This window comes from Rhinatrema bivittatum, chromosome 13, assembly GCF_901001135.1.
Source record: "Rhinatrema bivittatum chromosome 13, aRhiBiv1.1, whole genome shotgun sequence".
Taxonomy (NCBI): Eukaryota; Metazoa; Chordata; class Amphibia; order Gymnophiona; family Rhinatrematidae; genus Rhinatrema; species Rhinatrema bivittatum.
Window position 1 is genome coordinate 17976282 of NC_042627.1, and position 17252 is coordinate 17993533.

General features: G+C 42.6%; 1 protein-coding gene across 1 annotated transcript; it reads right to left on the minus strand.

The window, feature by feature from the left end:
- Positions 1 to 222: 222 nt before the first annotated feature.
- LOC115075475 (pulmonary surfactant-associated protein C-like) lies at positions 223 to 12512 on the minus strand. The gene is made up of 6 exons (XM_029575857.1): positions 12407 to 12512; positions 8299 to 8439; positions 7243 to 7377; positions 3384 to 3491; positions 1762 to 1915; positions 223 to 1256 (listed from the first exon to the last, which is right to left on the minus strand). Exons 1-6 carry the CDS (start codon positions 12446 to 12448, stop codon positions 1168 to 1170), a joined length of 669 nt encoding a protein of 222 aa, XP_029431717.1. The 5' UTR covers positions 12449 to 12512; the 3' UTR covers positions 223 to 1167.
- Positions 12513 to 17252: the final 4740 nt, after the last annotated feature.

The following is a 17252-nucleotide window of genomic DNA, read 5'->3' on the forward strand; positions in this document are numbered from 1 at the left end:
CTTCTCAGGCCTTCTGCCTACCTTCCCCCATTCCCTACCCCCCTACCTTTTCTTTTTTCTGTCTTTTATTACAAAACTTACTTCAGCCCTGGGGCTGAAGTAAGTTGCACGAGCCGGCCGACTGCCGGCGCGCGATCCCCGGCACAGCAGCAAATGGCCGCTGTGCCAGGAGCCTCTGGCCCCGCCTCTTTAGTAAAGCCCCGGGACTTACACGTGTCCTGGGGCTTTATGCGTGTCACCGGGCCTTTTAAAAATAGGCCCGGCACGCGTAACCCTTTGAAAATCCAGCCCTTAGTGTTCAAATTTTAGATGATCAAGAGCATGTTATTTTGCTGTTTCTACTTTGTGACCCATTTTTAGTAATGTGGAAAAGGCAGGCAAAATTCAGAAAAAAAAAATCAATTGATTAAAAAATGCCTTGTCATTAGTTAGGACTCTTCCGTTAAAATTTATGATGCATGATCACATAATACTATCTGACAAATTACATACGATTTTTAAAAATTATTTTTATATAAGAAATTAATTCACAGAATAGGACAACAAATAACATTTTTGTTTTGGTAACTAATTGTCTGATTTACTGAGAATAGAATAGAAAAAATCGATGTTGAATCAGGCCCTAAGTGTGGAACTAATTACATTGTATGGGAGAATGCATTATTATTATTATTTATTTCCTGTATTTTGCTTTAATCCAAAGTGCAGAACAGTTTTAATAAGAGATTTTAATTGTCTTTTATAGAAGAACATACTTCCTTCTCTCTGCTCTTCATTAAATGCTAAAATGTGCTTATGCCTACATATATATGCGTGCATGTGCACGTGTAAAGGAGACTATTTTATCTCAAGCACTTATAGATAGACTGAAAGACTGTTTGACTCTGTTGTCATTCCTGCTCACTTTATCTCTTTCAGGAAGAAGGAAGTCAGTCATGAAGAGATCTGAGCCTGTAAGTCACAGGTTTCGCAGATGTTAAGATGAGATGTCAGAATGTGAGTTTTGTCTATTAATAATAGCAAGGAACCATAGATAAACACGACGTACTGCATGCGATCTGGAGAGGGGATATGAAAGGTGGACTTGTTCTTTCTACGTAATTTGAAATAGCTTAAAATTGCTCTGATCTATCAGAAGCTCGTCTGTCCAAACACAATGCTCAGATATTAAAAGCATCGCAGAGCATAGAAACAGAAGTAATGATTACATACACGAACACGTATGCAGAAACGGCGTGCAACGGACCTTGCAGCACCTGTAAAAAAGCAGAGGAAAGCTTCGGTCAGCATGAGATTTTCATGTAATGAGTATCAGCAGATCCATACATGAATAAACTACCACCTGTAAAAGAATTTAAACATGCGACTGCCTGATCTACTTAGAAATGAATCACCGGGCAGGCAATTTTTAAAAGGGCTATTTGAAAATTGCCCCCCTCCCCGTTGACTTTTTCTCTCATTCAGTGCAGGTATTCCCGGGGCGGGGGGGTCACCGCAGAGATTGCTACAATGTGTACAGGGTCGTGTTTCCAAAACTGCGCATGTTTGCTGTAGCCGCAGGAAAAGCGGGCACAAGCCTCTGCGGATATTTTTCCCTGGGGCAGTTTTCAAAGTGAAAGCATTTGGGCAGTTTGCAGCAATGCCAGGAGTTGGAAAGCTGCCCTCTAAAAAGGTTTTCTGCCCTTTTTCTTGGAAACGATACACTTTTCCTCCCTCTCAGTTCAGCTCAGATACGCTCTCTTCCCACCCATCAAGAGTTACCTGAGCTCTCCTGCATCCAGTAGATGGGGTTATTGCTGCAGAGGACGTTGATGGTGGTTCCCAGCACGGAGCGATCGGCCACCGGCTCCTTCTGAACACTGAAATAGGCGCTCTGCTGATTTTGTGCTCCGCTGATGCTATTAGGGGACGAAGCCTGAGTAACAGAGAAGGGAGCGACGGCAGAGAGAAGCGAGAGAACAACAGTTCAGTCCGAGATTTCTTCTGAGCAACAGGGTTTGCTTAACTTGCATTTCTAACATAGAAAACCCTCTCCCATTGTTGATTGGCGAGAATGAAAAAGTTTTTGCTCTCCCTGGTCATGTAGGATTGAAGTGAATGGTAAGAATAAAATCTTTGTTAGAAAATTATCACGTATACTATTGTTTATGCCTAATGTTTTCTATTCTGTGAATTTTGGAGGTGTGCAAAAAATAATGCATATCAATACATTTCCTCAGAAATTTCATATTTTCACAGAAGTTTTTATATTTTTATATGATGTTATTAGGAGCCACACATACTGTATACAGTGTATAGGAAGCTCTGGAGGTATAGAGCTGTTCTTCCTACCCAAGAGAGTGCAAGGAGCTCTGTGGAAAGAGAGCTCAGCAGGACGTAAGGTGAAGGAAGGGCTGGATGGGGTTATAAACAGTGCTTGGGCAGCAGGCACAAACTGTGGGGCCCATGCAATATTAAACGCAGAAAGCGGGCACTGACTTTTCAGTGCCTGTTGTCTTAATGTGCGCATGGCGCCCGCAAGGGGGCGCCATACTATAAACAAATTAGGGTGGGTCGCGCTAGCAAGGAGGCGCTAGGTTCGCTTGCGCGACCTTAGCGCCTCCTTGCTAACGCGACCCCGTGGTTACCAGCGGTCTGCCGGTTATGAACACCGACGCTGAGACGCACATTTAATTTTTTGCATGCGGAGTGAATGAGTAATAGCATTTGCATGTGATGAGCGCTCTCTCATTCACTCCGAGTCGGATGCGCATTAAATAGGTGCTAATCCCCCTATTGCATTAGGGGGTGGATTAGCGCCTATTTAACCCGCGTCCGACTGCGGGTTGTATAGTGCACTCGGCTGAGCACACTATTGCATCGGCCCCTGAGTGTAGGAGTGGAGTTTGAAGGTAGAGGATGTAGAGGAGAGTCAGGGGATTCCTAACTCAGGATTCCACCTAAGGCAGTTAAGTGAAAAGTCAGATTAACAAGTTAGATTCTAGCTGTTTGCAGCCTCCCAGGTGTGGATTGGTGGTGTGGTTACAGATACTTTTGTCCCGATCACTGAAAGCCATCCAGAGGTCTCAAAGCATAGAGGAATAAGGCGTTTTGATTCTTGCTGGACAAGCCCAAAGTGAGGAGAGAAGACTCGCTGCTGTTTGGAGTTAATCTGAAAACCTTGGGGTCAAGGAGTGGTGGACTTTACCCCATTCCATGGCTGCAAAACTGTACTCACCGCCACCGCAGCCACCAAAGATGTCCCCAGCAAAAGAGGGGTTACATACATATTTGTGTGTGAGTGAGTGAGTGAGAGTGAGAGAGAGTGTGGTCCACAGAGTTCAATGATGCCATGAACAGAAGGCACATTACAGACCAAGCTAAATCCTTGGCATCTATCTCACCTGCAGTGATTGGTATTTTTGGCTGATGGAATCCAAACTGGGCACCTTGCTTTTATCCATTCTAGTAACATAACAGGCAGAAGGGTCACCCTTGATACCAATGACAGTCTGGTAATAAAGAAACAAAAATGGCATTAAACACAACTGTTTAATTATTTCTCTTGAGCTTTTTGGAGAGCTTCAGAATTTGCTACAGGGAAGAGTCTGTGAGCACAAACCAGGGAGGTGTCATCCCGGGATGTACTGATATCACATTATAGGTCGTCACTACTGTAAGATGGGAGAGGTATTCTCAATGTAAGAGGGAGATCTTCATGATCCATCCTTCATATATTTATTTATTGAAATTCTGTAACACCACCTAATCACAAGATGCCTGGCTGTGAATCACTAGTAGGAGAAATCTTTTCATTTGAAGAGCAGGATTCTGTATAGTGAAGTATATGTAGCGTGCTGTAATTTGTTGTATATATTTCTTTCAGTTTTGATGTCAAGCATTAGAGTTGTCAACTATCCCACAGTTAATGAGAAGATCCCACAATCCACATAATGAAGAACAAGATGTCCTACATAAATTGCTTTAGTAGACCCAACGGTGCCACATATGTTTAGAACTCATACATGGAACTGATTTAGCTATTTTCTACAGCATATGTTACATGAGTCTTATCCAAAACCCCTCCCTTCTGCAAAATATATTAACCATTTTCTACAAATTGCTAAACAAAACTTTTCCCTAAGACTAATGGCCATCAGTTCTGTTGTGTGCTTTGAACCCCCTGATTCATCATAAAATCAAATTCTGCCCCATTTCAAAGTTATACTCTATATAACCTGAACCAAACTAATCCGGCAGTCGTGAGCCACAGACCTCCTGACTAGGGATCCCTGAATTGTTTGGGTTTTGCAATCCTACCTTGTGATTAATAAATCAGTTTGCAGTTCATAGGTGTTGAGATGTAATCCATGAATCATTTTATTGAGTTTAAATGTGAGCAGCAGGCCTTTTGGATGTATTGAAAGTAGGTATGTGGCAATCACAAGTGTCATGCATTTCTGGAATCCAGGCTTGGAGTCCCTTGACGTCTGTCTTAAAGATCTTGGGACTGCATTGTAGAATTAGGATAAGATGGCTGTTAAAATTTGTTAAAGGCCAGACAACTGACTGCGGGTTATATTTTATATAGTGCACTTGGCTGAGCGCACTGAATTAAATATATATTTCTTTAGAGGCTAAAGTTTTGCTTTATATAGAAGTAAGTAACTGATTAAGTTGTCCATTAAAACACATAAATAAAACGTAAGTTTTTGCATAGCTTATTAGTTAGAAGAATTCTAGGACTTTAATAAATATTGAGATATTTGGTCACTGAGTGGCTGAAAGCTCGTTATCAATCTTACTGGATCATATTTAAAGTGTTCATTTCATCTGCGACACTCGGAGCTCTCTGGGTTTGGTCAGTGACTGAAACCTGTTCATTACTTTGCGTGCAAATGGGTACAGTCAGTAAAAGAGGAACCTTAACTGTCCTCAGCCGATTGCATGGTATTACAGATGTTTCTTTTAGGTTTTTATATGGAATTCAGCTGAGGTATAGATCCCCCGAGGGGCCTTCTCTTGGGATTTTCCACACAAGGCAGAGGAAGAGGGGGGCGAGATATCCCTCATTTTGATTTTGGTTTTTTGGGCCAGTCAGGAAATATGAAGCAAAAGTTCTGATCTGGAACCTCCCAGCTGTAGACTTTCGGGTCATCTTATTACATTTTTACATCCCATCCAGTGATTCACAGATTGTGGCTTATTGGAGGCATGGGGGGGGGGGGGGGGGGGTTATGCTTCTCATTAACACAGAGTGATTTGACCCAGTTCCTCTCACAGCTGAAATAGTTCCTATCATGTCCTGCATTCATTGTAGATCTGAACCCAGGAAATACAGGTAAGTTGTGCATATCTCCTGGATAGATACCACTCGTAATAATTCTGGCCTTGGCATGAGAACAAGGTATGCCGGAAGTTACTTGTTAACAGCCAAAAACAAGGTACTTACAGGAAAGTACAGATCCCACTGCATGTGGTGCTATTGCTTTTAGAAAATGGAATTTAAAATAATATTTTAAAACAATGTCAAATAGTTTAAACATTTTTAAACTGCCACCAGTCCAAGCAGTTTTCCCCCATTAGATAATAGCCATCAGGGCTTGGCATTGTTTGATAGCTATACAAACATATTATATATGTACAACTAGAGAGTGAGTTTGTCATTTTTCTGACTTGTATTGAGGCACCACAAAAAAATCTGTGAATAGAAAACGGTTAGCTGGTGTTACTCCTGGGGGAATTCTGCGCAAATAAAATTAAAATACTGCGCACAAAAATTGAAAATTCTGCAAAATTCTGCAAACTTTATATTGGTCAAAGTAACACAATTTACATGACAGTCTTTAAGTAATTATATTTTAAATTATTACAGAAAAAAGTTATTACTTAAAGTTGCAGAATTTTTAAATATTTTGAGCAGAATCTCCCTAGAAATTCACTGTAAGAGTGTCCCTTCCACATACACACCCCCTCATACAGGCTCCCTCACTCTCTCTCACACACACACACACACACACACATCCCCTCATACAGGCTCCCTCACTCTCTTGCACACACACATCCCCTCATACAGGGTCCTCTCTCTTGCATACACACCCACACAAGCTCCCTTTCTCTTTCACATATACATCCTCATACAGGCTCCCTCTGTCCCTCCCTCTCTCTAATACACATACACACACCCTCATTCAGGCTCCCTCACTCTCTCGCACACACACACATCCCCTCAGACAGGATCCTCTCTCTTGCATACACACCCACACCAGCTCCCTTTCTCTTTCACACATACATCCTCACACAGGTTACCTATGTCTATCTCTCACGCAGCCCTTCACACAGGCTCTGTCTCACACATATACAATCCCTTCACACAGGCTCGCACCCTCACATACACACAATCCCTTTTTTATACACACGAGCTCCCAATCTCTCACACACATACACACTCCTTCACAATCTCCTCATATAGGCTCCCTCTCTTTGAAACCCACACTCAAGCATCCCCCCAGCCCCCTCTCTTACCTCCCATACTCTCTCACAACCTCCTGCTCTCTCACCCTCCCCTCATATAGGCTTCCTCTCTGAAACCCACACTCAAGCATCCCCCCACTCCCCCTCTTACCAACCAAGCTGTCTCTCACCCTCCCCCACACCCCCTCTCCTCTCTCACACACACACACATTCTCTCTCACCGGCATCCCCCTCCCCTCATATAGGCTCCCTCTCTCTGAAACCCACACTTAAGCATCCCCCCACCCACCCTCTCTTACCTCTCATGCTCTCTCTCACACCATCCCCACCCCCCCTCTTACCAACCATGCTCTCTGTCACCCTCCCCTCTCTCACACACATATTCTCTCTCACTGGCATCCCCGCCCCCATGCTCTCTCTCATACCTTCCTGCTCTCTCTCACCCTCCCCTCCCTGATACATTCTCTCTCACCGGCATGCCGCGGGACATGCTCCGTTTGCGGTGAAGATGAAGGCCCGGTGAAAAGGGAAGGCCCCCATGTGCCGCGAACGGCGCGCCAGGCCTTCATCTTCGCCACGAACACAGCGTGTGCCACGGGACACGCTCCGTTCGTGGCATGCCTGGGTCTCCTCTGCTATTTTCTGTGCAGAATTTGGCAATTCTGCGCAGGGTGGGGGGGGGAATTCTGCATTCCGCAGTAGCGCAGAATTCCCCCAGGAGTTGCTGGTGTCCCCAGCATCACTGACTGCAGAATACCCACTACCAGTTGGCAGCAAGCCGTGACTCACATTTGTGTAGTCGTACACCACCGTAGCAGAGGTGTTACCTCCAGTCACATAGAATGTCGCCACTCCTTCCTTCTTGTTCACAGTTGCCGTCTCTTGAGTTTCTTTGCCATCCTCGTTGTGTGTGATTTGGAAAATCTAAAATGTAAATGCATGTAAATAATATAAACATATAGTCCTGGGTAGACAAAAAAATTGGCAATTAAAAAAAAAAAACAAAATAGTGTTTAACTAAAAACATCAAAGTAAATGTAGATGTAAAAGCTAAAGTGAGGTGAAATTAATTAAAAGAGGAGAGATCGATAATTGTAGCACAGGACAGTAGACTACGTGCAATCAAGCATAAATAAAAATAACTTGAGAAAAAATCCCAGAGAAATGCAGATTGTGTAGCACAGATTTGAAGATGGTTTCCCATCTCATGACCGTGAAACATACTGACATCAGAAGGCCTGCATATATAACGGAATTAGGGTTGCCAGCTGGCTCCAGATTTTCAGGACAGGTTGATCCAGGCCTGGTTTTACCCATTACATTCTGGGAATTATTCTGCTTTCCCTATTGCATTCCCTAAGAAAAGCAAAACTATAAGTGCCTATGTGCAAGGGAGTAAAACCAGGACTGGATCACCCTCTCCTGAAAATTTGGAGTCGGTTGGCAACCCTAAACTGAATGCTCACTCCATATCCATGCTTGGCATTCTGCTACATTGGGCCCAGATATTCTATCTGGCATTTGCGTGGTTCTCATTACTGATTGAGCCTTCTTTGCCCCTACATGTTAATACATGAAGGGGCCAAGATTGTCCACGCAGTAAACAGTCTTTTGTCCTAAATATATATTGCTTCTTTAATCAAGTGTAGCCTCATAAACAAAATCAACTTCTTTCAACCAGACATTTTTTTAGTAAGATAATAAAGGCGATTTAGGGGCATCTTCAATGTGGGACCTCAGTGCAGTGCATTCTCCACACATGCCATAGGACCACCACAGTTTGCATAAGTAAATGTATAAAATTCGGCTGTAACCTGTGCATATGAAACCAGCAATGCTCCTCACCTTCTCGGTGTGAGCCTGAGTCATTTTAACTCCAATCAGTATCGCGGCCACAGCAATCAGGGACAGGACGACCACGACGATGGAAATAGTCCCCACCTTCTTCTTCCTGTCGGACCAGTTCTTTGGGCTGAAAGAATAAACCTGGGGGGAGACGAGAAGGATATTCTGTGATGCCACCTGTATGTGCATACGACTGAGGGTTCACTGCATGCCAGCACAAATACAGACCCCGGGGTGTGGGGAGCAATATTCTGGTATTATCCCTAAAATCTAATAAGGTTGTTTTTCCTGCTCCCAAAGTGCTTTGAGCCTCTGATGCAGCTCTTTATGATGCTCCAGGATATGTATATGTATGGCTTCTAATTCTAGGGGTTTATAAGCTGTAAATGTAGGTGTTTTATTTTATGGCTAATTAGGTACTCTTAGAGAGTCCTGAAATCAGCGTTTTCAGGGCACAATACTAGGTGCATTGTTTGATTCATTCAATTTAATAAAACTTTTTTTCCTTAAAGCTTATAAAATGTTTTATTTAAACCTTTGTAAAAATGTGTTTCACGCTTGTCTTTGCCCTGTATGGGAAGGATGAGATGCAGGTGAGAGGGGGAAGTGTCTGTGTTTCTGTGTTTCTGTGTTACGGTTGCCATTGAGGTTCCTTAGACAATGAGAACTACAGTTCCATGCATGCAATGGGGTAAAACCAAGACTTGGTTGGTTGATCTGGGCTGAACTGGCAACTCTAATGTGTGTGGTGGTGGTGGTGGGGGGGGGGGAGAGTGTTTGGTGTGACTGGGGTATTTCCTCTGCCCATCCCATATTTAATTTCTTCCCCCTCCCCCACCCCTGTCTTGTTTATTTATTTAGATTTTTATATTCCGCTTTTTGCACCTTCAGCGCTTCAAAGTGGATTACATTCAGGTGCTGTAGGTATTTCCCTATCCCCAGAGGGTTTACAATCTAAGGGCTGGATTTTCAAAGCCTATTTTATAATGGCCCGGCGTCGTACATAAAGCCCCGGGACACGTCTAAGCCATTTGCGGCTGTGCTGGGGGATCGCGTGCCGGCAGGTTGCCGGCGTGCGCAACCTGCACCTGCCCAGAGACAGGCGCAGAAGGTAAAACATAGGTCGGGGGGGAGGGGGGGAAGGTTAGATTAGGGGGTTAGGAAGTTCCCTTCGAGGCCGCTCCGAATTCGGGAATGGGTGAAGGCCGCAGGCACCTGCACACGCATGTTATAAAATTGGCCGTCCATGTGCTCGCGCCGCGTAGCGCGCGCACATGCACGCCTACGCGCTTCTTTTAAAATCTACCCCTAAGTTTGTGTCTGAGGCAACGGAGGGTAAAGTGACTTGCCATTTCCTGATTCCTCTTCTCCCAAACATGGGTCCCCACTCTGCACCCCCCAATAGCTCTTTTCTTTTGTTAACTTTATTTTTCTTGTCCTTATTTCCACTTTTTGCTTTCCTTTCCCCCTTCACCATCCGGACCCTGCTAGCAGCAGTCCTGTGCTCCCAGATTCTTACTTCCAGACGCTCTTCCTTTTTACTCCCAGCAACCCAGTGGTGGCAGCTGGGTGCTGTGTGGGGGCAGCGGACTGATGACATCATTGCACCCGCAAGGAAGATCAATTTCTGGAAGTTTTGGGCTATAATAGGAAAAAAAACCCCAGATTCTCATTTTGGGGTGTTTTATTGGTTATAACTGAAACCCAGAAGTTCTAGTTATAATTTTACGTTTTATAGGACAGATTTTCTCTAGCATATTAGCAGCTGGCCTTCTGATCTATACCACACTTTGCAATTCTTAGACCCCCCCACATTTTCACAACAGGTATCTTGGACAAACCACTGTTTTCTATAGCTTTCACATTTTAAATGTGTTTTATTGCAGATCTGAGTGTTGTGCTATCAACAGCACCTACTGTCCAAACACTTAGATGTAAACTTTGTTTGTAAGTGTTGCTGATGTCAGCACTCTGACCAGGAGCCCCATGTGACAGGGTATCCGTGCCATTGGCCGGCCCCTGTCACATGGTAGGAGCACTGGATGGCCGGCGCCATCTTTAAAGATGGCGCCGGCCATCCAGTGCTCCTACCATGTGACAGGGGCCGGCCAATGGCACGGATACCCTGTCACATGGTAAGGGCAAAGGGGCATCGGCGCCATTTTTTTTAGAACAGCTGATGCCTGGGAACGGGAAATCTCTCCCCGAGGCCCCCCTGGACCACCAGGTAATTTTAAAAGGTTTTTGGGGGGGGGGGGTCGGGAGGGGGGGGTCGATTTAAAGGGTCGGGTGGGTTGTTTTTTTTAGCGGCGCGGGCCTCCCTAAAAAAAAAAATTAGCGATGTGAATTGGAATCGGAAACGATTCCAATTCACATATCTTAACAATCAGATTCCCCCCCCCCCCCCAGCCGAATCTGATCGTTAAGACGATCTGGCACACGATTCACATCTCTACCATCTAATAGGTCGAGGTGAGGTGTTGGTGGTGGTTTAGGGTTTAGGGGCCAGTTTCTCATGTAGAGTGAGACATATGAACAGCACAGTACAACTTGGTGAAGATTTTACATCATTTGGAGTGAGGAAAGTCTCACAAAGATGAAATTTTGTACTATGTTATCTCACCCTAGCTTGATCAAGATTTGAAAAATAGGGATTATTGCAGGGTGAAGTACTCATGTTGATAAATAACCCACATACTTTTACCTGCAGACAGGGTGGGCAATAATAAAAGACTGTTCAATACAGAAACATCCACAAATTGTTATTAAACATCAAAGCACCCAAACAAACGGCTGCAAACCATCAAATAAAGGTCATAACCAAATTCTCTTCACTCATTTGTGCCCCTAAGGCACAGCCAGGCAAAAGTGCTAGCTTATAATCATTGGTCCACTGTAGTGTTTTTCTTTCTTTTTTTAAAACTTGAAATACAATTTAAAAAATATAATCCTAATAAATCACTACAAATAAGTGCAATCTTCAAAAAAATCACAGTTTCCAAGAAAACAATAATCCGTTCAAATTACATTTGGATCACTTTGGCGTTAAATCATTTTCAGACTTCAAACGCATTATCGTCAAAGAACTTTCAATAACATTGGGTGGATTCATCTTGATCTATTGTGATCCAGTTTTTGAAATGTATATCTGAAGATTGAAAGTGCCTTGATGCTAATGCATTTGAATTTTGTAAAGGACCCAAAGCTATTGAAAGTTCTTTGACGTTAATGTGTTTGAAATCTGAAAATGATTTAATGCCAAAGTGATCCAAATGTAATTTGAACCATTATTGTTTTCTTGGAAACTGTGATTTTTGAAGATTTGCACTTATTTGTAGTGATTTATAATAATAATAATTTTTTAAAAATTGTTTCAAATAAAAAATAAAAAGGAAAACACTATGGTGGACCAATGATTATAAGCTAGCACTTTAGCCTGGATATGCCCTATGGGCACATGTGAGTAAAGTGCATTTGATTATGAAGGTTCACATATCTGATTATTTGATGGTTTGCAGCCAATTGTTTGGATGCTTTGATGTTTAATAACAATTTGTGGATGTTTCTGTGTAGCACATTTTTACTGTGGCATCCCTTTAGTAGACTTTTGGAAGATAATAATAAAAGAACCCATTTCCACGGGGAAAATACTTGTCTTACCCAAGGAAATGCCTTTGATTGTTGCCCTCTGAACCAAAGCCTTGAACTTGAAACTCCTCCAACATGAAATTGATTGACATGACTAGATCCATTTTTATCATCCCTTGTTTCTACTGCTCATCCTTCACATGGTCCAAAAGCAGCCCATGGAACATAGAATCATTGATTAGTCCTCAGGGTTGCCAACTTTGAAATGCAATTCTGAGGGCCATTTTAGATGGGTGATTTTTGATCCAGTGAACTGAATGTTTATGAAATGTTGACAGCACTAAAAAGCAAAGTCCTCCTCTGGGGAGAGTCCTTAAAAGTGCTGGAGCACAACACATGAAATTCCCATGTTTGTATTTATTTTTTCACATTATTTTTTTTTTTCTGAAACTAGTATATGATGCTACTTAGTGATGCTCTATGTCTGCTGTAGAAACAGGAAAAAAAAAATGTAACTTACAGGAGGAGACTCCACCAGGTCAGTTTTGCTGCCTGTTTCCATCTCGTCCGCTTTCTTCAAGGAGTCTTCACTCTGACAGCCAGAAATCTTCAGAAACGTCCTTGCCTCTGCAATACAAACCTCTCAGTAGTGACTGAATTTATAGGGAGATCATCAGGAAATTGAGCTTTGCAGGGAAATCCCAATACCATTTATTATCAAAACTTCTTTATTGAGCAATTTGCTGTTTATTTAAACTTAAGATTGATTAAAAGAAGGGCTAATAAAAACTTGGATATAAAAAAGAACAAAGATTGTTGACATTATATACACTTTGCATAAATTCATTTCCTCAATTCAAGCCAGCTTTTTGTATGTTCTACACTGTGCCAAGTTTATTGGAAGTTTGTTTAACCTTGTCACCTTCTTGTTATAGGACAGAGCTTGAGAAAGCTAGAAGTTTGGAAGTCGTAATATTGGTGATACATTTGGCAGTCTATGGGACAGGCTTGCACACTGCCGCACTTATCTCCAGTCCTAAGCCCATAGTAACGCGCTCTGATGACGGGGAAGGCCCTGGAATAACGTGTGGCAGGCTGCTGTATTTAACCTCTTCTCCGACAAAGGTCCCTGTGTGCAGTGCCATCCCAAGGCATGCGCGCGCATCTCAGTGCTAGATTTAAAGGGACTGCGGTGGGAAAGCCTTTGTGGCCCCTGATGATGACTTCATCAATACTGCCCTATATAAGGGCAATTCTCCTGCACCTAGATGCCTTAGCAATAGGTTGACTACTGTACAGTAGAGTAGGTTGCCTCAGGGTTCCTGGTCTTCATTCCTGTGTTCCTGGTCTTTGTTTCTGAGTTCCTGATCTTTATCTTCGTTTGTGTTCAGTCTTCAGTTCTTCATCAGGTGGACTGCACCTCTAGGATTGTATTTTTAAATAATTTCCATGCCTGTTGAACACTTTTAACCTTTGCAGCTGCACCTTTCAGTTTTTTTCTATTTTCCTCATTTTATCAAAGTTTCCCTTTTGAAAGTTTAGTGTTAGAGCTGCAGATTTACTTATTGTCCCCCTTCCAGTTATTAGTTTAAATTTGATCATGTTATGATCACTGTTGCCAAGTGGCTCCACCACTGTTACCTCTCTTACCAAATCCTGCATTCCACTAAGAATTAAATCTAAAATAGCTCCCTCTCTTGTTGGTTCCTGAACCAATTTCTCCATGAAGCAGTCATTTATTACATCCAGGGACTTTATGTCTCTAGCAAGCCTGATGTTACATTTACCCCAGTCAATATTGGGGTAATTGAAATCTCCCATTATTATTGCACTGCCAAATTGGTTTGCTTCCCTGATTTCTCTTAGCATTTCATCATCTGTCTGACCATGTTGTCCAGGTGGACGGTAGTATACTCCTATCACTATACTCTTACCCAACACACATGGAATTTCTACCCATATAGATTCTACTGAGCATTTAGGATCACATATCTATATTGGGATCCCTTGTTCCTCTTCTTGTTCCTCTTCTTCTTCTTGGACATCTCTGTTTGTCCACGTCTTCTCCCTTTCTGTTCAACAAGGTGACAATGCATATTTGCTACCATGAATCATGATGCCTTACCTCATGCTTACAATATCTGCTCATATCAGTGACAAGAAAAACTTGGCCCTTTTAATAAGGACATTTCATTGTCTCCACCAAATTGTTGTCCTTTAATGAAGGTCAAAGATATATGTAATCCCCCAAACAAGAGAGCCAATTAGTATTTCCCCTCTCACAGTGGCCTTACAGGTTTCAATGTTATTTTTGTCAATTATTTCTCTTGGATGGATTTACAGTGAGGAGCAGAGTTCCTGACCAAACTGTCTCACAAATCTACTTCCTGAATGTGCAATTACAATGGTAGCTCACGCAGCACAGGTAGGGAGTAGAAACAAGGGCAGAATGATGTACAAGGATAGATACAGATAGATTCTACCTTTGGCCTATATTCTTATTTCTAAAAGAAAATCAGATATGTAAATGATAATTATTAAATTACATTACACTTTCAATTTTTAGGTTGCCCTGCTCCAAAAAAGGGAGCCAGGGTGGTTTACAACAATAAAATACACTATATAGCACATACATCAAAAACAGTAGCATAAATATCAAATGCAATAGAATTAGCATCAAAAGATGACATTTCATTGTTGCAGGAAGCAAAATGTTACCTTGGAAAAGTTACCTAGGTAGCAATAGCCAAGATATTCAGCAAGTGTTACCTGGTAAGTCTGCTGCCGAATAAACTCACCTGAAATTAGCTGCATAAGATTTCCTGATAGCTTTGCTGGAGATATTCAGAGATACTTATCTGGGTAATAAGTCTGCCACCAAATATACACACCAAAGATTAATCGGGTAAAGTTACTTGAGTAATTTCCAGACAGTGTTGTATCTGGGTAAGTTTAATCAGGTTGTGTGCAATTTCAGCGCTGTTATCCCTGGAACGTCTCCCTGCCAGCCCTCTTTTTTTTTTTTTTTAATATTAATTTTCAACAATACAAGCAAGGTAATCCTTACTTATAGAAAACAAAAATAAAATATCCAGAAGAACAAAAAAAAGACAAAAGAAATAACATTTACAAATAAGAATATTAATCCTTTGATATAACATTTTTCCAAGAGGAAATACGGAAGAATACGGGGCAGACATTAGGGAGTTAATAAGAAAAACCTTAAATAAAAAAACAGGCTTAACGTGGACATGGCAACAAAACTTTCTCCTGCTTGCTGCCTGCCCCGAGGTCGGGGCAGGCAGCAAGCAGGAGCGTCTGGAACAAGCCGGAGTCGAGAACCAGGGATCAAGAGCGAGACTGGAGTACAAGCAGCAACTCAAGGCACAGAGGAACTGTGTGAACCTCGTTGCAAGGCAAAGTGAGGAAGTCTGGCGTCTGCTTATATACTCTAGCTGATGAGTGACCTCACCTCGGGGGCGGAACAGCACTTCCGGGTACCGGGGCTGAAGTACCCAGCCCTCGCGCGTGCGGAGTCTGGAGAGGCTTCGGCGGCGTTTTCATGAGGCAAGGCCGGAGCCATGTGGCTGGACCCGGGCAGGCCATGGCGTCCTTCTCCGTGGACAGGAAGAAGGCAAGAGAGCCCAGGCTTGAGTGGAGCGAGGCCAGAGCCGCGCGGGGAGTCCTCACGGGGAAGCACAGGAGCCATGCGGCCCAGAAGTCTGGAAGCAGGGTGTCCCCCTCCGCGGTCCCCGGGAAGGTAAGAGGCGCCGAGCCCGACGGGGGTGGAGGCGGTCGGGACCGCAACACTGAATGCTCAAAAGGGGGGAGGGGACAGTTCCACCCCAATGTCACCCGTTTGTAAAGAGTGCATGAACCCTGTCCCAAACCCCAAATTTCCGGAACGCCTCCATTGATGGCCATTTTTGTCTATATAAATTTTGTACATACTGAAAGTTGTGCACCACCAAATTTATGCACTTGGTGGGTGGAAATATTTGAAACTCTTTTTTTGTCTGCATAAATCCAAAGCTTCATGAACAAAAGCTTTTGAATATTAATCTATATGTGTGGGGGTTTTTTTTTGTTTTTTTTGCTGAGGACTTCTACATAACCTTAAGGAACTCACACAGCTGTGTAAGGACTCTTTAACTGAGAACTGGTTACAGAAAAATTAAATAGAGGGACCTTTACAGGAAATAAATATATGAAACTTCTTTGAGAGAATAAAAAACCCATTTGTTTTATTTCCTGGAAGCATTTCAAATAATCATACACAAGTCATTGTTAGACAGCTCAAATAACAGAATACTTCCTCATTCCATTCTCTTCCATCCGCTGTGGTGAAGTCCCTAACAGAACTGTTTAACCCAGAACCTTAAGGTGAGTTTTGCTAGCACAGAATTATGAGCTACCGAAAGACATGAAAAGGAAGCATGCATGACTCTAGGCACAGAGCAAGGGTGGCCAACTCTGGTCCTTGAGAGCCACAAACAGGCCTGGTTTTCAAGATATCCACAATAATTCGGCATGAGATAGATTTGCATACAATTAAATTGACTGCAATAAACTGCCTGTCACCTATTTGAGTTCCTTGAATGTGCTGCTACAAAATATAATTTTGCTAAGATGATGTTTTCACTTGTTCAATCATTAATGTTGCTTTATTTCAAGGTTGATATGTGGTTATTTTAAGTATAAAAAAGAAAAAAACAGAAAAGGCAAGTTGACCAGCAGATGATTGATGAATTGGTGAGTTTTCTGACACTGTCTGCAGCTCATTCCGAGGAAGAGACCTTTTGTCTGATGCTGTGTCTAAAAACGTTTTTAAAAATTTGCTGAAATAATTGACAAATGTTTTTTGATTTGAGGTTTTTTTAAAGTGAAGAGTAGTGATTTGAATAAGGTATGTTTTTTGCCTCTTCCAATTTTTTCTTTTTTATTTAATAATAATAATAGAACGTCCTACTTAATTTAAGTATAGTCATTATTATTGATTTCATTCATAGAAACATAGAAATGACGGTAGAAAAGGACCAAATGGTCCATCCAGTCTGCCCAGTAAGCTTATGTAGTATCTGCTGTGTCGTGTACCCCATGCTTATCTGTTTCCCAGACCATAAAAGTCAGGGCCCTCATTGATTGCTGTTGAATCCAATTCCCTGTTCTGCCTTGCTGTTGAAGCGGAGAACAATGTTTGAGTTGCATCAAAGTATCAGTCATTGGTTAAGGGTGGTAACCGCTGCATCAGCAAGTTACCCTCATACTTGTTTCCCCAGACCGTAAAAGTCGGGGCCCTCAGTTTTCCCTTTCCCCCCTGCCGTTGAAGCAGAGAGCAATGACAGAGTTGCATGAACAGTATCAAG